General features: G+C 49.6%; 1 protein-coding gene across 1 annotated transcript in view; it reads right to left on the reverse strand.

The window, feature by feature from the left end:
• Positions 1-21,983, reverse strand: part of NIPAL2 (NIPA like domain containing 2) — a 49,472-nt gene that overhangs the window by 20,397 nt on the left and 7,092 nt on the right. The window contains exon 3 of the mRNA XM_054167527.1: positions 8,825-8,996. Coding sequence (XP_054023502.1) covers positions 8,825-8,996 — 172 coding nt within the window. The remainder of the gene's footprint in view (positions 1-8,824; positions 8,997-21,983) is intronic.

A 21,983-nucleotide genomic window follows, 5' to 3' on the forward strand; every position in this document is an offset into this window, starting at 1 on the left:
TGGCTGGCAAGCCCAAAGCATACCCCAGGAGCCCCAGGAGATGCACAGCCCTCACAGACACCCTGCTCTTCGTTCTGAACAGTCTCCTAGAATCGATAAGGTTGGAAAAGACCTCAAAGATCATCAAGTCCAACCTGTCACCCAAGACCTCCTGACCACTAAACCATGGCACCAAGTGCCATGGCCAGTCCCTTTTTGAACACTGCTGCTTGAGACATTAACACCTCCAGAAAATAGCAAACACCTTCCCCCCATCACCTCCTATCTGCCTGGCAGCCTCCATGCTGGCCCTGCTGCGAGCAGGAGTTTGGGTTGGGACTTCCAGAGGTCTCTCCCACCTGAGTTATCTCAGGATCCTGTGAACCCTTGCCAGAAGAGTCAGTGGACATTCAGAGGCTGCAGTTAAACATATCAGACAAACAAATTGAAGTCTTTACAGCATCCCAAATTCATTTCCTAAATGCAGGCTTTCTGAACCCCCCTGTGCTCAGCTCCCCAGGCTCCCTGCTGCTTTCTCACCATCTCTCAGACCACAGGCAAGGTGCCTCCCATCTCACTACCAGTGATGCTACACCCTCACACTTTCCTTCTAGCCTCCTTCCCCATGATTTCACCACATCACCACAGCATGAGTCTAACTTCCTACCACCCAGCCTCAATGTTCCCTTTCCCACGCCAGGGTCCTCTTGTTCCCCCTCTGTCACAGAAGCTGTGTGCCTCCTCCTCCTACACCAGTATGCTGATGTGGGAAATAAATCACTGAACATTATGTTCAACTCTGCTGATGAACAGACCAAGGAGCTTGGGCAATTGCTGTGCTGAGAGGCAGCAGTGTCTGTGCCACTTTCACTTGTTTGCCTGTTTATAGACAGCTTTCAATTGGTCAGCAACAGAGGAAAAACAACAGAGAGAAAGCGTTGCCCCAGAGTGTAAGCTGGGAACAGCTGGACAGCAGAACAAGCAGTTCGCCCTCGGTTTTGAGGCACTGGTTTTAGCAATACAACAGAGACACAGCTCTAAGCTGGAGCTGTCAGCCTGCAAGCCACTGCAGCACAGCCTGCATGCCTGGCCATCTGAGGAGGCTTGCACACTGCTGGGTAAATCAGAGCATTGTTTAACTCATTATTAAGGTAAAACTTTCAAAACCAGGCACAGATCCTACTCCCAAAAGAGAAGAGCAGAAAATCTGGGAGATGATCTAAGGATGAAACACTGCAGAATCAACACATCCTCTAATGAAATCCTTAAGGTCACTCCATGGCTTCATTGCATCATGCTTAGATTGATGTCCATAAATGGAGAGGTAAATAGGGCCTGTAAATTATCTGTGTCTGTATGGCAGAGCCTTTCTGAAGGTTCATGAAACTCTGCAATCTGGAAACACAGAGCTAGTATTTCTAATGAAAAATATTATGACTTGGCACTGCCCCAAAATCATGATAAAGACAAAATATTGGGCAGAACATGCACAAGTCCATGGGGCCTGAAGAGATCCACCCCTGGGTCCTGAGGGGACTGGCAGATGAAGTTGCCAAACCACTGTCCATCACATTCAAAAAGTCCTGGCAAGCTGGTGAAGTCCCTGCTGAGTGGAAAAGAGGAAACATCAAGGGAATAAATGAAGACCCCAGAAACTCTAGGCCAGTCAGTCTCACCTCTGTGCCTGGCAGGAGCATGGAGAAAATCCCCCTGCAGGCTTTGCTAAGGCATATGGAAAAAGAAGAGGTGAACTGGTGGCAACCAGCATGGCTTCACCAAGGGCACATCCTGCCTGGTGAACTTGGTAGCTTTCTATGGCAGTTACAGCATCAGTGGATAAGGGAAGAGAAGCTGAAGCCATCTGCCTGGACTTGTGTGTAAAGCATCTGACACTGTCCCACAGGACACCCTGGTCACCAAACTGGAAACGCATGGACTTGAGGGGTGGCCACTGGCTGGGTGAGGAATTGGCTGGATGGCTGCACTCAGAGGCTTGTGGTGAACAGCTCAGGGTCCAGATGGAGACCAGTGACAAGTGCTGTCCCTCAGGGGTCAGCACTGGGACCAGTGCTGTCTGACACCTTTGTCAGTGACATGGACAGTGGCTCTGAGGCACCCTCAGCAAGCCTGCTGATGGCTCCAAGCTGCGTGGTCCAGCTGGCACACACAGGGAAGGGACCTGGACAGGCTGCAGAGGTGTGCCCAAGCCACCAAGGCTGAGTGCAAGGTCTTACACCTGGGTCAGGGCAATCCCAAGCACAAATAAAGGCTGGAAGAGGGCCACAAAGACAAATGGAGGGGTGGAGAACCTCCCTATGGGGACAGGCTGAGAGAGCTGGAGGTGTCCAGCCTGGAGAAGAGAAGGCTCTGGAGACACCACAGAGCAGCCTTCCAGTGCCTGAAGGGAGTTACAGGAATGCCAGGAAGGGACTTTTGACAAGGGCTTGTAGTGCTAGGATGAGAGGGAATGGTTTTGAAGCTTGAGGAGGGCAGATTTAACCTGGAGACTAAGAAGAAATTCTTTCCAGTGAGGGTGGTGAGACACTGGAACAGGTTGCCCAGGGAGGCTGAGGTTGCCTCTTCCCAGGAGGTGTTCAAGGCCAGGTTGGATGAGGGCTTGAGCAACCTGAGCTAGTGAAAGGTGCCCCTGCCCAGGGCAGCAGGGTTGGAACTGGGTGATCTTTAAGGTCCCTTCCAACCTAAACCATTCTATGATTTATGAAACTATAAAACAAAAAAAGGGGGGGAAGGGGAAGAGTTTGTTGGGAAGCTGAACTGATTTGTTGAACCAACTTCACCTTCTCATCCACCAGCATAAAGCAGGCTGCTTTGTATTCCTTATTGAATGAGGATGTGTTCCCTCTATTTGGGATGGATATATATTCACATTGTAGAATGAACATAAACATTCACTGCAGCATCTGAATTGCAATTTAAATTGACCAAGAAAAAAGAAAGGAAGGTAGAAAATGTCCATTTTCTACATGTTATGCAATGAGATGCCTTAAGGGAGGCTTGTAACAGTGCTGCACATAGCTTAGCCAGCTGCTCATTCTCTTAGGAGAGGGTTGGTTTACAATTATCTCCATATGTAGGTTTGCTGCAGCACAAACAGAAATAAAGAGTGGTGTGAAATGTGGGTTCTGCCACTGGCAGACACTCACTGGTGAGAACTCAGCTCAGAAAACAACTCCTCTGCCTCCCAGACGTGAAAGCTGCAGTGAGGATTGTTTCTTGTTTGTTTCTTTAAGAAAGGGATAATGCACCACCACAGAAGTTAAAGACAGAAAACACAGCCTCATCCCTAGACTCTGTTTTGTCCAAAGCAGCCTTAATAACCTCCATCCCTGGAGCTCACAGAATCACAGAAACATTCAGGTTGGAAAAGACCCTCAGGATCACCAAGACCAACCATTAACCTACCCTGCAAGGTTCATCCCTAAATCATATCCCCAAGCACCACATCCAAACCACCTTTAAACACAGCCAGGGTTGGGGACTCCACCACCTCCCTGGGCAGCACATTCCACTCCCTGACCACTCTTGCTGGGAAAACATGTTCCCTAGTGTCCAGTCTAGACCTCACCTGTTGCAGCTTGAGGCCATTCCCTCTTGTTCCACCACTAATTATCTGTGAAAAGAGACCAGCACCAACCTCTCTGCAATGTCCTTTCAGGTAGTTGTAGAGAGCAATGAGGTCTCCCCTCAGCCTCCTCTTTTTCAGACTAACCAGCCCCAGCTCCTTCAGTTGCTCCTCATCAGATTTATTCTCCAAGGTATTCAAGGTGAGGCTCAGCAGGGCTCTGGGCAACCTGATCTAGTGGAGGATGTCCCTGCTGACTGCAGAGGGGTTGGACTGGATGACCTTTGGAAGTCCCTCCCAAGCCAGACCGCTCTATGATTCTATGAGGTGGTTCAGTCCATCCCCAATCTCAAGCAATTGTAGTCTGCCACACAGCCAGGAGGATCTGGAGGGATGCTGAGGCCGGCAGTCACTGCAGCTCAAGTGAGCAGGTGGAGCATGGGGAGCAGGTCTTCCTGGGCAGGTACCAATATTTCCAGGGGGGATCTAAGAGCTACCCACTAAGAGGAGAACAAGGAAAAAAAAGAAAGGATGAATTGCTGAGGCTGCAGGTCAGGAGAGGAATGTGGTTTAGCTGAGGGAGAGGGTGAAAAAACACCCAAGCCCAAGTGCCCAGGCATTTTTATTAAGCCCATTCAGAAGCACACTTTCTACAAGAACAGCTGAGACCTTCCCCCCCTAAAGCACCACCAGGGATATCAGTTTTCAAAGCTTAAAGCAATTTCTTGCCCCACAGTTGTTTAGAAGGAGCACACAAAAATGCAAAGGGACCTCAACAGTGAAGTGCCAAAGCAGCTCTGGACAGAGGGATGCAAACTGCAGAAGAAATGATCTCTGATCCCACTGCTCTCTGCTCATCCCCCACCCCAAGTTCTTCCTGCAGGAGAAAGGCAGCTAATGAGCTTAAAAAAAACCCCACACCACAGCAGCCTAAAAATTACTCCAGCAAGATGCAGCAGAGGGCTTCTCATTTTTTGAGTATAAAAAGCTTTTTAATGATCACATCAAACATGAATTACTCCTCCACTTTTCAATTAAAAATTTACCAATTTGCCCTCTTGAAGCAAACAACTGCTGTCTCCTCCAACTATTTAAAACCCTCAGCAGATGTAGAGCTTGCATCATTGCAACCACACAGAGAAAGACTTCCACAGTAGAAGGGGGAAAAGATTGTCCTCTGTAGCTTAATTCTAACCAACAAAGCCATGAAAAATCTGCTGGTGCCATGCCAGGTCATGGTCTGTGGTGCTGGATGCTTTCTAAACCCAGGCAGCAGAAGCATCCAGCTCGTTAGAACTGGGCACAAACTTTTCACTGTTTAATTGAGAGCAGGTTAAGTGCAAAATTCAGTTGGATGCAGTTAAAAATGGTAGCAAAGCTTAATAGATGTTGGCTCCATCTATTTTAAGAGCCACAATGCTCCCTGCCTCAGAGGTCTGGAGACATATGATGGGTACAGCCCAAATTCATTCTCAGCAGAGACTCCAGTCTGCCTTACCCTCCTCTAAACCCCTGCTTTCCAAGCAAAGACAACTTTCCAGGCAGACCTGGAGTGACAGAGACCTTCAGAGAATCCCCCGGGTGGCTGGGCATGGGCAAAGCACATTTGTCTTCAGCACATCATAGGTGGGGACTCAGGCCCCAATGTCAGTGAGAGTCAGGTCTTAGCTTGAGGGGTGTGTGGGCACAACATTTGGAAAACACAGTTTGTCAGGAAGGTGGATTTAGAGCCCAGGTACACACTTGGAGTTTGTTACCAAGTGCTTCACTTCATTTAAAGAACCAACTCACAAGAGACACCTATTCAAAAACACCTCCAAGAATCACCAGCTAAGCTGTGCAAATTCCACCCTCACAGCATCACAGGATGTTGGGGGTTGGAAGGGACCTCCAGAGATCACCCAGTCCAAGCCCCCTGCCAGAGCAGGGGCACCCAGGGCAAGTCACACAGGAACACATCCAGGTGGGTTTTGGATGTCTCCAGAGAAGGAGACTCCACAACCTCTCTGGGCAGCCTACTCCAGGGCTCTGGCACACTCACAAGGAAAAAGCTTTCCCTTCTGTTCCCTGGCACCTCCTCTGCTCCAGCTTGCACCCCTTGCCCTTTGTCCTGTCCTTGGACATCCCTGAGCAGAGCCTGGCTCTGTCCTCCTGACACTGCCCTGCACATCTTTATCCCCAGCAGTGAGGGCAGCCCTCAGGCTCCTCTGCTCCAAGCCCCAGCTCCCCGAGCCTGTGCTCACAGGGAGATGTTTCTCCACCTTCAGCATCTTTGTGGCTCTGTGCTGGACTCTCTCAAGCAGTTCCCTGAGGTCCTTCTTGAAGTCAGTGGCCCAGCACTGGACACAGTTCTGCAGATGTGGCCCCACTCCACCATCTAAAGGAGGTCACAACTTAATGAGAAAACTATTTCTTGATCTCTTAAACCATCTGCCTGAGCTATCCTTTGCCCAGCTGTTAGCAGATGATGCAGATGTGTCTTGGTCAGTTTGTCTTTGCCTTACATGCTGAACTCTTCTAACATTAAAAGGAAGCACTCTCTCTCTCTCTCTGGCTTCAATTTCAGAGGACAGGAAAGCATCTCGTGGTAGGAATTGTTCCTGGGAAGTTCTTGTTGTAATTGGCTGTCTACACCATTTCTGCTTTCCCTTCCTTCAGGGAACATGTGCTAGACTAAATAGAATATCAGCTACCTCTGTTGTTTGGGCTCTGAAATGGATACTCTCAGCTGACAAATGGAAATGGAAGAGAAGATATTAAAGTGCTTTATGAGGTCTTCCTGGATAAGCATTTTGGGTCAGTTAAAAGAAATCAATAAATTGATGAGACTGCTGATAAAATATAACAGTTAGGAAGAGAGTTCCTTGGTATCTGGGATAAGCAAAGGGAAAGGGAGAGGGGAGGAAAGTGATGAAACCTTTCTTTGCATATTGCAAAGGTAAAGAAGGAGGAATCTGCCCAGAAAAAAAAATAACCCTAACTGTGACCTCTTCTTTGTACCAGTTTGATAACCAATGGATTTCATTCCCACCCCTTCCCCACTGATTTTCACTTCTTTCTGGTCTTCTGCACTTGCCTTTCATTCAGTCTGGGCAAAAAAAACCCCAACCCTGAACTGGTCAATGTCCCTTTATGCTCAGGGACATCTGGAAATGTCTGCAGTTGTTGAGGATGTAACTACTGCCACCAAAATCACCCTGGGGTATGTCATATTACTTCACATTTTCATCTCTGGTAATAGCTCATTCCTTTCTTTGAGAAGTCTTTCCTGCAGTGGTGAACTGCTTCTTTACATCTCAGTCTCCCAAATTCTGCAACAGTTTAGCATTAAAGGTTACAGCAAATTGCCTGCAGCTTCCTTCCTCCACTATCTCTTTGCTAATTTGCACCCACATATGGCTGGCTGCCTCCTTCCACTACAGCTGGGCAGCCCACAGCAAAGATAATTCCTCTTCCCTACGTTCCCATGCAGAATCCCTCAGTGCAGCATCGTTTCCAAGCAGGAAAGTGATAGCTAGAGGCAGGTCATGAAATGTTATCACTTGTCAATAGAGAGTGAATGAGCTCCAGCATATGCAGGGCTGGTAGCTCAGCCCCAGATATCTCAGCTGTGGATATGAAGCAGCTCAATGAAGGGAGACAGCTGCCCCCTGAATTCTTCTTTTCCCAGCCCTGGTACAGTATTGCCCTGTCCACTCTGCTTTGCATGAGGACAGCATGCTAATGCTTTTTCAAATGTATCTTTCCTTAATAAAAAGAGAGAGAATCATAGAATGGCCTGGGTTGGAAGGCACCTCTCAGGATCATCCAGTCCAACCTCCTCTGCAGTCAGCAGGGACATCCTCAACTAGATCAGGTTGCCCACAGCTCTGTCAAGCCTCACCTTTAATATCTCCATGGAGACATCTCATACCTGCCAATACCTTAACTACAAAAAACCCCACATGAAGTAAAAAACTAAAATCATATCAAGTGAGTCCTGAGGCTAGGAGTCCTGACACAGTCCAATGAATCTGCTCTGCAAGGAACAAATCAACAACTTCTGATAATGCCCATGAATAAACATGTCAGGAAATTTCTAGGCTCTTTTTGTCACACACTGCAGAGTCTAAAAAGTTTGCCTGTGTCAACATGATTGACAGTGATGGACAGGGGACAGGCAGCTGAAACCACTTGGTGTGAAGGTAACACAGAAAACACATTGCAGGGACTCAGGAGCAGAAGAGATCTCTGTGCACTCAGCAGGATGCCAGCTTGGGGGTTTGCAATACTGGTACAGCTCTGGGTGGCCAAGTGGCAGTGACACAAGAGACAAAACTATGGGAAAAGCAAGAGGCTGTCCTGGGTGGTGGTGAATGCCTCCTCCCTGGAGGTGTTTAAGGCCAGGCTGGATGAGGCAACCAAATCTAGCTGGGCAACCAAGTCTACTTCAGAGGTGTCCCTGCCCATGCAAGGGCTTGGGGCAGATGATCTCTGAGGGCCCTTCCAACCTGAGCCATTGTATGATTCCATGATCACAGGAGATTCTCTGAGCTAAGCAGAGCTTGTGTTGAACTCTCAGCTCATGCAATCACAAGTATACTTCCTTTTAAAACCACACCACCTCCATTTCCCCTTCATGATCCTGCTGCAGTTCCTGTGTTTTATTGCCTAGTTGGGAACAGACCTTTAAGATCATCAGGTGCAATCCTTAGAATGGAAAAACCACAAAGCTCTTCAACTCCAACTCTTGCTGACCTGGCAATTTAGTGGCAGATACCAGGTGGGTGTCTGAAGATGGCCACTGTTACATTCTGAGGTGCAAACCCTGAAGACAGATAAATTAATTCATCTCTGTTGTCTGGAGAGAGCCAGGATGAGAAGATGCACAGCTACACTGGGAACTTTTACTGTGGTATTTTTAGGATTCACTGGAAAATGCATCCCTGTCCAGGTCCCATGGATGCTATGACAGCAGCAGATGAGGAGGACAAGTGGGAAGCAAAGCCTGTCTTTTTATTCCAAAGAATGAACTTTCAAAGTGGAGAATGCCAGGAGGTGAGAGCTTACTGAGCACTTCCAACACAACACAAGCACTAATTACAGCTGATGTCAGTCAAAGCTAAACACACTCTCAGCACCTCCCAGATCTTCCAAGCTCTCCATTTGCAGGCAAGGCTTTGATGGCATGCACCTTGGGCTCTGACTATGCATTCATGGGCTCCTCCAGTCACAAACAAGAGTTGAGTGAAAACCCAAGGAAGAAACAGCAAAGCTTCTCACCTATGACAGCCACACATCCCACCGGAGCGATGAGGGCAATGGGGGCAAACCCATAGGCTGTGAAATTGCCAACCTCTCCCAGGCCCAGGAGGGTAACTCCACACCACCACAGGCTGCTTGTGTAGTAGGGCTTTGGCTCTGCCTGGCAAGCCAGCTGGAGATGAGTGCATTTCTAGAAAATGAATCATCAGGAACAGAGGTGAAAAGAAAGGCTTCTGCTGTGCTCTTATGGCTGACACAAGTGCCCAGAGCCATACAATCACAGAGTGGGCTGGGCTGGAAGGGATCCCCCAAGGTTATCTATTCCAACCCCCTCTGCAGTCAGCAGGGACATCCTCAACTAGACCAGGATGCCCAGAGCCCTGTTGAATATCTCCAGGGATAGGGCCCCAACCTCACCCCTGGGCAACCTGTTCCAGTTCCACAACTAAGGGGGCTGGCAGCTTCAAATTCCAGGTGTGTCAAGGTTTTCTTTTTCAACACGGCTTTCAGCTTGTAGCAGACACTTCCCTTGTGTTAACTCAGAGCTGCTTCAGCTATGGTGGAAAATTAGACCTCAGAATAAACCTGAAAACCATTAATGCCAGGTAGTGCTTCCTAGCTACCACTGCACCCCTCTCAAAGCAAAGCTCAGCAGTGGTGGTGTGAGTCTGGAAACACTCAAAGGCAGGAGATGGGGCACAACCAGAACTGTGACATCACACTGGGAGAAGGAGCCCAGACAACATGATGTTCCTGTTCCATGATACATATCCTCACCACGAGAAAGGCAGCACTTACTCACATCTAATGCAGGGAGGAGGCTAAACTAATTAGGTAGAACTCAGGATTTGGATAAATGCTTCTGCCAGAGCTTTCTGTTTCAGTCCTTCACAGAAAAAGCAAGGAGTGGCTTTGTATGTGACATACAACTTATAAAACACAAGCCAGCAAAATGCCTGTTCTGGCCTTACAGTGCTGTTGGCAGTGGTGGCAAATACAGCTGGCTTTCCTACTGTCTGAGGTACTCCAGACACTCAGCTGTTCACACACCAGTGCTGGTTCCAGTACAGGTCCTCCCAAGGCATCCTTGTCACTTTTAACAGTGAGGTGCTAGCCATAGCAATACCACAGTGTGTTGATAATGGCTAAAGGAGGAGCCAGTAGGAGGAAGAGGAAGAGTTGTGAATTTTTATTCTGCCCCCATATGAGAATCACAGCAGAGAGCAGGCTGAGAGCCATTGCACTGCCAGCAAGTACAGCAGGGCTCTGTTAAAGCACTGTTACAAAGAGGGCACTAAGATGAAATGCAGGAAAATTCCTTGTTTTGAACTTCCCCATCAAACCAGACTGCAACACAAGCTACTTGCTGAACATAACCAACTCTGAATGAAGAGAAACCATTTCATACCTGTATGCTCAGAGAGACACTAATCAGGAAATTGGAAGCAGCAGCAAGACAGACTCCCAGGAGCTGAGCCTGCAGGGTGACAAACCCAAGAAATACAAAACCACTGATCATTTTGAGAAGAGCAACATAATGGTGTCTGATAGCACATCATAACCCAAGCAACAGCCAGCCATTGCACTGCCAGGCACTGCAGTCACTGTCATGCTGCACTGAGTATCTCTAGGCAGGAAGCTAGGGCTGAAGCGGTGAACAGCTGGGAATGGAAAGTGCATCCCAGTGCAGGAGGTGGTTTTGTGGTCCTTCAGCACACCACCATCAATCCCATGCAGCCCAGAAGGCAAACTGTGTCCTAGGCTGCAGTCAGAGGAGTGTGGGCAGCAGGGCAAGAGAGGGGATTCTGCCCCTTGGCTCTGCTCTGCTGAGATCCCATCCCCAACCCTAGCTCCAGTTCTGGTGTCCCCAGCATGAGAAGGACACAGAGCTGCTGGAGTGAGTCCAGAGGAGACCACAAAGATGATCCAAGGGCTGGAGCACCTCTGCTATGAGGACAGGCTGAGGGAGCTGGGGGTGTTCAGCCTGGAGAAGAGAAGACTCCAGGGGGACCTCAGAGCTGCCTTCCAGTACTTGAAGGGATCCTTCAGGAAGGCTGCAGAGAGACTTTTCCTCAGGGTGTCTAGAGACAGGACAAGGAGGAATGGTTTGAAGGTGAGGGAGAGCAGGGTTAGACTGGAGCTGAGGAAGAAGTTCTTCAGTCTGAGAGTGCTGAGACTCTCAACAGGCTGCACAGGAAGTATGTGGATGCCTCCTCCCTGGCCACGTTGGATAAGGTCTTGAGCAGCTGAGTCTAGATGAGAGGTGTCCCTGCCCATGGCAGGGGGCTTGGAACTAAATGACCTTTAAGGTCCCTTCCAATCTAAATCATTCTATGAGTCACTGGAGTAGAGGCTGAAATGGGGTCCTGAGCCACAGGCAGGAAAACCCTGGAGGTGTGTAGGGACAGGCAGGGCTGTGGGTGCCTTCAGGCTCCTAACACACACATGCAAACTGTCCCTTCTGCCTAACTTAAGCAAGCTCCTGAGAAGGAAAAACGGGGTGTGTGCATGATCAAGGCAAACTGAGCAGCAGCCTGGCTTCCCATCTAACCCTCAATGCTCAGGTCAGTCTATTGTGGTGCCCACATGTTTCACTGGAGCATTGCTGTTGTCATATATACTGCACTGCCTGCTCCAGACTGACAGGTGTTAATGTACTGTGGTTAATATGCTGATACCACCAAGCTTCCAAACCTAGGGCTGGACAGACCCCTAAAGATTAAAAGCAGAGCAGACTGCCCTAAGGAGGTCAAGCATCACATGGATCCACTCAGGGAGATGAAAGTACAGCAACACCACACGGCTCCAGCATGGCAAAACTGCCTTGTACAGGTTCACACTCAGACATGCCAGTGTGAAAGCAAGCAATAGGGAAGAGAAAAGCACTGAAGAGGAAACAGAGATAGAAAACTTCAGAAATCAAAGTGCATCTTCAACCAGGAGGCAGTTTGCAACACAGGAGATCTATCACATACAGCAATGCTTGAAGGAGAAAAAAAACAAGCAGCATACTGTATCTCAGGCTAGGAAAACCATGCCTGACACAAAGAGGGCCTGCAGCAGAACCATGCCTGAATGACAGAGGGCTAGCAGCAGCAGAAGACGACAGATCACCCTCAAACAAACAACTGTTGCTGTGTCTCCCTGAAGGCCACCAAAAGCCTCCCCATCCCGCCCTCCTCCTTTGTGCTGTGTCTGCCATTCAACATCCTGCAGAGGCTGGAGGGAACCGGTGGGACAGCCAGTTTGGTCAGTCACAGAGCTGATATTCTCTGAACACAGAGTTTCCAGCTGTGATATCCAGTTGTGATATCATCCGCGGCGCTCGCAGGGCTTCCCACACACACGCCTCGAGACAAAGCTCCGCGAGGGAATTCGGTTGCAGACACAACTTTAGAGCCATGGTGCTGCTTCAGTCAGCTAAGGACTTCAGCCTACAGGAAAAAAAAGCCTTAAATACTCAAAACTGTTGGCATAAAATGTAAGCCACGTCGTCAGCAGAACATCTGCCTGACTGTGCAGGCCACTCTGTCGGACCCCAGATGTCAAACTGCGGCTGCATTCTTCCAGTGTTCCAAAAGCAGAAGCATCCTGCCCTTCAGTGTTCCAGAAAGTTAAAAACACCACAGAGCTTTGATTCCTTTCACCTTAATATGGTTGGGAACAAGCCATGAAAATGGCTGGCCAGCTTTGTAGTCCTTTCTAGATAATGCCCAAGAACACAGACCACGGGCTGAAGCTGTGGCTCTCCCTTCCTCAAGCTTCAATCCATTCCCTCTCATCCTATCACTCCATGCCCTTGTCAAAAGTCCCTTCCCAGCTTTCTTGTAGCCCCCTTCAGGTACTGGAAGGCTGCTCTAAGGACTCTGCAGAGGCTTCCCTTCTCCAGGATGGACAGCCTCAACTCTCTCAGCCTGTTCCTGTAGGGGAGGTTCTCCAGCATCATCTTCCTGGCCCTCCTCAGGACCTGCTCCAGCAGCTCTGTGTCCCTCTTATGCTGGGGGTCCAGAACTGGACACCATGCTACAGGTGAGCTCTCAGCAGAGGGGCAGAATCCCCTCCCTGCCCTGCAGCTCTCCCTGCTGTGGATGCAGCTCAGCACAGAGCTGCCTGCTGGGCTGCCAATGACCATTGCTGGCTCCTGGGGAGTTTGTCACCAACTGACAGCCCCAAGTCCCTCTCCTCCAGACTGCTCTCCAGCCACTCCCCACCCAGCCAGGGTTTATGCTTGGGATTGCCATGACCCAGGTGCAGGACCTTGCACTCAGCCTTGTAGAGCTCCATGAGGTTGGCTTGGGCAGTCCTCTGCAGCCTGTCCATAATGGATAATAAACTGAGAAAAAGGGCAGGAACTGTGAAATGTTCTGAAGTGCTTTTGGATATGCTCCTTCAGGTCACATACAAACATACCCATCCACTAGGATGGTAGCAAGAATTGTAAGTAGTCATTTTGGGGGGGGGTTAAGAGTTACAACCAAACCTCCCAACTCCTTAATTCAATTTCTTACCCTCAGGAAACATCAACATCTCAAAATGAGGAATAAATAGGAAAAGGGGCAAGAGGCAGGGTGGATTTTTACAGTCTTGCTCAGGTGAACAGCCTGGTGTATTTTGCTGCATAATCCAAGAGCATTTCATGCTTTGAACCCTGCCTGTGGGATGGCAAATAAAGCCTTCTCTAATGACTGTGTAACAGAGGCTCTGGATTTTTCAGTCACAGTTGATAACCTTAGCAGAAAGATTTTATCAAGCACCATCACATAGCATCTCCATGGCAACTAAAGAAATGAGATACCAGGAAGAGCAAGGATAGGGCTCTAAACTTTTGCCAGTTTCCAGGTCCCTCAGGAGAAACAAAGCAGGCCAGCACTGCCTGAGCAGCTTCCTCTGCATCACAGCTGGTTGGCTCAGGGATCCTCCTTCTCTGTTGCCCAGGAGCAGGCTTACTGCCTGTGCTGCTCCTCTCCCTGCTTATGCTGGCTCGCTGGACCCCAAAACTGAGAGCCACTGAGGGGACACAAGGCTCATGGGGACCTGGAGTGTATCATTTGGATGGTGGAGTCACCATCCCTGGAGGTGCAGACATGGTATAGTGGTCATGGTGGTGTTTGGGTGTCAGTTGGACTCGATGATCTTAGAGGTCTCATCCAATCTTCATGATTCTGTTCTATGATTTCACATCCTGCAAGGTAGAGAGAGCTCTGCCAGAGCTCAGGAAGAGAAGCAAGCTCAAAGGGAGACGTCTGGAAAACCGAGTAAGTCGTGCTGTTGAGCATTGCATCAGGTTGCAGGGCAAGGCACAGAGAGTGCTGCCAGGGAGATTGCTCCCTCTGCATGGACATACAAACAGGTGTCCAGCCCAAGCACACCCAGCCTGTTCCCTCTCACCATTGCTGGAGTTATTTCTAGTTCCACTGAAATCACCTGCACAAAACCCTGACAGCAATGTAGCCAGCTCCATACAAAGTGTACCACAACCCCAGAAGAATTTGGTGCAAGGATCTCCCTTTACCAGCTGAGAAGAGCTCCAGAGGAATGACATGGCTCTTCCATCATGCACCTCTCCAGCACCACTCTCCAACAAAGGCAGGCCAGTCTCTCATTCTCTAACTACAACCAACCCTTCCTTTGATGTGCACAGAAAACATCTCTCCAAGAGAAAATGCTCAGCTCTTGAATCCCAGCATCCAACATGTGGGCAAGGGCTAAACATAGGCTGGAAATGAGGACGCTTCCCAGCCACTGGCACTTCAGAACAGCTTCCAACAGGAGTAACAACTGGGGAGAGGGGGCAAATAAAAGATCTGAGTGCATTTAGAATGAAGTTTGATCTGCCTGTTAAAAGAATTACTTGATGTGAAATCAAGTAATGGGTAGCCCAAAGGCCCTTGCAGTCTGCTGTCCCTGCAGGGGAGGAGTGCTGTGCATCAGTCCCTTGCTCTGCTTCCTGCCCCTCACACACATGGCTCTCCTCATTTCATTGCCACAGAGAGTGTTAATCATTTACAGATTGCTCCTAATGCAAAGAAAATGACTGGACTTCAGAAGGCAGAACCCTCTGGTTCGCAACCTTACTCATTTGAATACAAACAACTGCTGAGATAATCAGTGAAAAACAAGAGGTTTGCACTCCCTCACGGGTGTCTGTGGGTGCCTGCACAAGCACACAGCTGGATGCTTTCAATTTGCAGAGACTTCTGGTCAAGTTGCAAACCTGGGGATAACGAATGAACTCTAAAGAAGTTATCTCACATGCAAATTTCTTGCAGCAGCCTGAGACACAGGCTGGGACAGCTCTGCATTTTGCCTTGTTACTCCAAATTGCAGTCTGGTTTCAAGTATCAGTTACCACTCTGTAGTTCATAGTGGAGCCTGACACAAGGAGCCCTCCTTCTCCCACTTTTTACTGCTGAGCATGACACCTAATGGTGTCCCTTTGGTCACTTGGGGTCAGCTGTCCCAGCTGTGTCCCTTCCCAACTGCTTCTGCACCACCAGCAAGTCTATTGATGGGGCAATGAGAGAAACAAGAACCACCTGGGTGCTGTGGAAGTGCTGTTCAGCAATAACCAAAGCACCTCCACACTAGCAATGCCAGCCCAAAGCATCACACCACACAGTCTGCTGGGAAGGAGATTAATTTGGGCCCACACCAGTCAAATAATCAAGAGATGGAGCTAGAGAGGCTTGAGCAGATTCAAGTTGCAATTATTTGTTTGACTGAAGCTTCTGCAGACAGTACAAGCTTTGCTCTCTCCTCTAGTCATCATGCCTGAGGTACTCCTGCATGCTAACACAGGCACTGAATGGTCAGGGTGCCTTAGTCACTGCAGGGAGCAAAAGATTGTCACTGAAAGGGAGGGAAAGGAAAGAGATCCATGTCATTAGAAACCAATAAAGAGAAGAACCTTGGGACAATTCCAAAGCAGGGAAAAAAACAACAAAGAAAATCAAACCAAAGCACAACAAAAAAAACCCCTCATAGACATGGAAAAGAAACATTAAAAAATATAATAACTAGAGCCATAAAATGAAGTAAAAGGAGTCATCCAGGAGTTAAACTCACAGAAAACATCCAGTTGGAAGAGACCTCAAAGCCCATCCAGCCCAACCCTCAACCCAGCACTGCAGGGTCACCACCAAACCATGTCCCTAAGCACCAGGTCCACACTGCTTGGACACCTCCAGGGATGGGGACTCCAGCACTGCCCTGGGCAGACCATTCCAATGTTTGAGAACCCTTCCAGGGCAGAAATATTTCCTAACACCCAGCTTGAAGCTCCCCTGGCACAGCTGGCAACCGCCTCCTCTGCTCCTGTCTCCTGCCATCAAAGAGCAGAGGCTGCCTCCTCCTCACTACAACCTGCCCTCAGGGAGCTGTAGAGAGCAAGGAGGTCTCCCTCAGCCTCCTCTTCTCCAGCCTGAACACCCCCAGCTCCCTCAGCCCCTCCTCAGGGGCCATGTGCTCCAGGCCCCTCTGCATCCTCATTGCCCCCCTCCAAAGCCTCGATGTGCCTCCTGTCCACCCAAGCATCCTGTGCATTCCCTCCATCAAAGCTCCAAAGCCTCTCTGCTTCCCCATTATGGCAAACAGTTCACATCACACATCAAAGCCTGGATGACGTCAATCAGCCATGGAGACCATGGAGGAGAATGGAGTTACAGTGGTGTGGCTGCAGCTCAAGCATTACACATCTGCTGGGTTTGATACTGACTATTTACTTTCGAGCACACTCTGCAAACACCACTGCCACATTTCTTAGGACCTCTGCTCCAGGTCTGGTGTTGATTTGCACATCAGCTGGCTGTCATTGGAAGCTGCTGGCAGCACGTTTCCAAGTCTGGATTACTCACAGAATGGAAAGCACATCTCCCAGCTGCTGCCATCAGCAAATGCCCTTCTTCTGGGACAATCTCTGGTGACACTATAAACACCAGCACAACAGTTTGTACCTGTCACCAAAACTCAGAGAGGAACAACTGCAGCCTTCAGCTACTGGATGAGTCAGAGGTCTTCACCTCCCCTATGAGCAAAGTGCTCAGTCTGATGGTTGCTCATATTTCTATAGCCTTGGGTTTTGAGGTTGGTCAAAATCCTGCTTGAGTCATTTGGAGCTTCTTGATGCCTTCAAACAGGAGTTTATCAGACCCAGCAGACTGTGGGAGTCATACAAGGATATGTTTCAGCTATCTCTTTTGATGGTGCCCCAATCAGAGCTCAGAAAGCCTGGATGAGGCACTTAGTGCCATGGTCTAGTTGATTGGATAGGGCTGGCTGATAGGCTGGACTGGGTGATCCTGGAGGTCTCTTCCAACCTGGTTGATTCTATGATTGTGTTGTATACTCCAGCTTCAGAGAGCAATGAAGTCTTCTCTGGGTCACAACATTGGAAGTGGCCACAGGTCAGATTTTATGAGGAGGGCAACCTTTGGTAAAAAGTAAAATAAATATATAAATGAGTATTTTCCTGACAATTTCAACAGACAAATGCCTCATGGAGGAGTCAGGTGGCTGCTAGGGAAGAGGAGGAAACAGCAGCATAGACCCAGGATCCATAAGGACACAGAGCTGTTGGAGCAAATCCAGAGGAGGCCACAAAGATGATCCAAGGGCTGGAGCAGCTCTGCTGTGAGCACAGGCTGAGGGAGCTGGGGGTGTGCAGCCTGGAGAAGAGAGGACTCCAGGGGGACCTTAGAGCTGCCTGCCAATAGTGAAGGCATCCTGCAGGAAGGCTGCAGAGAGACTTTTCCTGAGGGTGTCTAGAGACAGGACAAGGGGGGATGGTTTGAAGCTGAGGGAGAGCAGGGTTAGACTGGAGCTGAGGAAGAAGTTCTTCAGTCTGAGGGTGCTGAGACTCTGCAACAGGCTGCCCAGGGAACCTGTGGCTGCCTGCTCCCTGGGGGTGCTCAAGACCAGGCTGGACGAGTCCTTGAGCTTCTGAGTCTAGTTGAGAGGTGTCCCTGCCCACGGTGGGGGGGTTGGAGTTGGTGATCTTTGAGGTCCCTTCCAACCTGAGCCATCCTATGGTAAGATTCTGTGGATTCTGTGATAAGATGGAGTCTGGCAGTGTTCTGCACAGCAACCTCATGAGATCTCAGGAGCTACAGGTGTTTGCCTGAGCAGGCAGGTTTCACCCTGTGCCACCTTGCAAGCCCTGGGTGTGGCTGTGAGACACCAGAATCAACACAGCAGCCATGGTCAAATTGATTTAAAGTCCATTATTTTCAGAGCAGTATAGAAGTTGGGGGGGGGGGAGGGGGGATGGGGTGGCAGGGAGGGGCAAGGCACTGCACTTATCCAAAGCAGAGTGGGGATTCAGTGCTGTCCCATGTTTGGTCTTTCTGTTATCAGTGTTGACTAAGGGAAAAGACTCTCTCTGGTTCTGCTGCTCTGGATCAGTTCAGTATCACTAAGGTTGGAAGGGACCTCAAAGATCATCGAGTCCAACCTGTCACCACAGACCCCATGACTAGAGTAGGGAGGCCACTAGTGCCCACTGCAGGCTTGAACTCATGACCTTCCCATTAAGGGTCTTATGTGCCACCAACTGAGCCACAGACTGGACCCTCACTCTGCTGAAGAGCACTGCCTATGTTTCAAGCCCTGTGGTCAGTGCCTAAGATGGGTATCAGACAGAATCTGCACTATGCACCCAATCTTTCCATCAAATACCATTCTGGGAGCAGTCCCAAGCTCATTTCTGCACTAGTAGGATATGTAGCACATAAGTAGAATTTGTTTCCTGCACCCACCTTCTGACAAATGACAACAATGGTCATTTATGTATTAATATAAGGAGAAACCTTTTCCCTGTGAGGGTGCCAGAGCCCTGGAGCAGGCTGCCCAGAGAGGTTGTGGAGTCTCCTTCTCTGGAGACATCCAAAACCCCCCTGGATGTGTTCCTGTGTGACCTGCCCTGGCAGGTCTGGCAGTGGGGTTGGACTGGGTGACCTCTGGAGGTCCCTTCCAACCCCAACCATTCTGTGATTGGAAGTTTTCTTATTGCCTAGGAGTTTCCAAATGAATATCCTCAACTCTCTCAGACTGGTGCAGTTTGGAAGCTTGTGTTAAACACTCACTGCCATCTTAACCATCACTAAAATAAACACTAACCAAATGCACATGTTCTGTACTGTCCTCAGAAAACCTGAAAACTCCTTTTACCACAGCAGCAGCTGGGAGGGGAAGCATCAAAACCAGAGAGAAATTTGGAGGCAATAGCCCAGTGAGAAGCAGGGAACAGGCACTCGGCAGCAGAGCTCTACCTGGTGCTCATTATGGCTCCAGTCCTGCAAGGGCTGCTGCTTGCAGTGTCCTGCCTGAGGTGTCCCAGAGGAGCCACCAAGACTGCCACAGTTAGAATGAACTCTGAGTTATCAGCCTAAATAACAAGGCTTTGCTCACCAGGTTCTGTTGGCTGTCGTGCACTCACCCAAGCAGCTCTGCCAGCAGCACTGAAGAGGCCAAAGTGCCCGAGGCAGATGGAGGATGAGCTGTTCCCATCAGCAGCATTTGCTCTGGGGCTTTGTGCCACAAGCTCAAAACGTGGGGCTGGGCTGGTTTGGTGTATCTGCTGCCTAACACCACACTGAGTCCCCCACAGCTGCCATGGTGGCAGAAGTACCAGCAGGGACTGTGCTGCCACTGGAAGAAACTGGGACAAACCCGGGACAAACCCAGGTTTTCATCTTGCTGAAGCTCAATGGCACTCAGCACGAAGCCCTTAGTGAGGTGGGACCCGCTGCAGCGCTAAACACTCTCCTTGAAGAGAATGAGCTAAAAACCTTAACTGAGGCACTTCACACACATTGCAGACTTCATGCCTGCAATGGAAGGCAGCAGAAGACCTCACAGGGATGTGTTTCATCCATGGGATTTCTCATCCCACCTGATAGCAGCCACCAGTGCCTGCTGTCGAGACCACCCAGAAGATCAGGTTTCCTGGCTGCACAGACTTGCCACCTGTGACAGGCTATGATATATTGTCACAGGACAAGAGGCCACAGATCCATCTGAAGGAGCTGTCACCATTCTAAACCTTAAATACAGAGCCCACAGGATTTATACAGAGCCCAAATGATTTATTACCACAAGCCACGAAACAAAACAATCTCTTGAGGTGAGTGTCTGGGCAGCCAGTAATAACTCTGAGTTCATTAAGAGACAGGCAAAGGAAGAAAAAGGAGCAGGAGTTAAATGAATTTCCATCTCCAGCTCAGCTCCTGCACTAGAGCAGCCCCACACAGGACCACACAGCCGTGTGAAATACTGAGTTATGGAAGTACAACATCCAGGCTTTCACTGACTGCTCTCACCCAGGTACAGAGTCAGCCCAAGATCAGTATTTGGGACAGTGAAACATCAAATAACCTTGCAAAATATTTTTGCCCACAACCAACCACACTGGGAGTAACCAAACAACCTTTGAGAAGCACTGAAGGAAATAAGCATTACACTGAGGCAGTTGCAAGCATTTTCTATTCAGCAAACAAAGTCCACAGGTGGTAACTTCTTATACTCATTATCCAAACATATTAAAACAATAGTAGCTTGTCAGGAAATATTTCAGGTGACTAAGCACAAATTTCATCTGATTTCAGTGCATCATTAAACACACCTGTGTCACACATCACAGCGTGGTTTGGGTTGGAAGGGACCTCCAGAGATCACCCAGTCCAAGCCCCCTGCCAGAGCAGGAGCACCCAGGGTAGGTCACCCAGGAACACATCCAGGTGGGTTTGCAATGGCTCCAGAGAAGGAGACTCCACAACCTCTCTGGGCAGCCTGCTCCAGGGCTCTGGCACCCTCACAGGAAAAAAGTTTTCCCTTCTGCTCCCATGGCATCTCCTCTGCTCCAGCTTGCACCCCTTGCCCTGTCCTTGGACATCCCTGGGCAGAGCCTGGCTCTGTCCTCCCCACACTGCCCTGCACATCTTTATCACCAGCAGTGAGGGCACCCCTCAGGTCCTCTGCCCCAGCTCCCTCAGCCTGTGCTCACAGGGAGATGTCCACTGCCTTCAGCAGCTTTGTGGCTCTGCTGGACTCTCTCAAGCAGTTCCCTGAGGTCCTTCTTGAAGTGAGGGGCCCAGAACTGGACACAATATTTCAGCTGTGGCCTCAGCAGGGCACAGTAGAAGCGCAGGAGAACCTCTCTCAACCCATTCACTACAGCCCTTCCAATGCACCCCAGGATGCCCTTGGCCTTCTTGGCAAGAAGGGTCTCTTTTCCCTACACTGCTCTCCAACAGGTCAGTCCCAAACCTACCCTGGTCCATGTCCCATGACATAAACTGCAGAGCTGTCACGAGGAAGGCTGTGGGAGCACAGCACCCTGTGCTCAACGTTTTCTCAAGCAGCACCAACCCAGCTACATCCACACTGATGCCAAGGAGAAGTCCTAGCTCCACCCTTTTTCCCCCCACCCCCCCACCTGTCTACCCTCAGGCCAACAGCTAGCACCAATTAGCCTGATCAGGGACCTGGCAGGAGAATAACCCCCACTAAAAGACAACACACACACACAAAATCCAACTCAAAACCAAACAAAGGAACAACCCAACCCCAAACCCAAGTGGTGCCCTCACCAAAGAGACATCATACTACAGAGACCTGAACATAAGCCCCTGTGTGAAGACCTGAATCTGGGCTGATCCAGGGAATCACACCCAGGACAGCCAGGAATGGGAGGAAATAGTTTCAAATATGAAAATGAAGGTAGACAAAAGAATTTAACATGACATGCAGGCGAGCATCCCTGTGCCAAAGGAGTTCCTTGCAGCAGCTCTGCAAACTGAGACCTACCCTCAGCCCCTAACTCCCAAACCCACAGTAAGCCTTAGCTCCACACTCTTGTCCCCCATAAGAGACCCCAGCTCTGGTGCTGGGAAGCACTGCTACCAGCCATCAGCCAGGAGTCGTGCTGCTCCAGGGATCCTAGCACAGGGACGAACAGGAGGCATTTCTCCTGCCACCTGGATATCCACCCAGCAGCAAATGCAGAACCCAGACTGGAAAGTTTGGAGGAACCTCTCCCAAGCTCTGACCTGCTACTGGGCTGCTCACCAAGAAAGGAGGGCAGTTAGTTGCTGGCCATTTTATGCACGATTTACCCCAATGCTTTGCATCATTAAAAAGTGGTCTGCCTCTCATGCAGCGAAAGCCAAGCCTGGCCACTATC

The sequence above is a fragment of the Dryobates pubescens genome, chromosome 14 (genome assembly GCF_014839835.1).
Source record: "Dryobates pubescens isolate bDryPub1 chromosome 14, bDryPub1.pri, whole genome shotgun sequence".
Classification (NCBI taxonomy): domain Eukaryota; kingdom Metazoa; phylum Chordata; class Aves; order Piciformes; family Picidae; genus Dryobates; species Dryobates pubescens.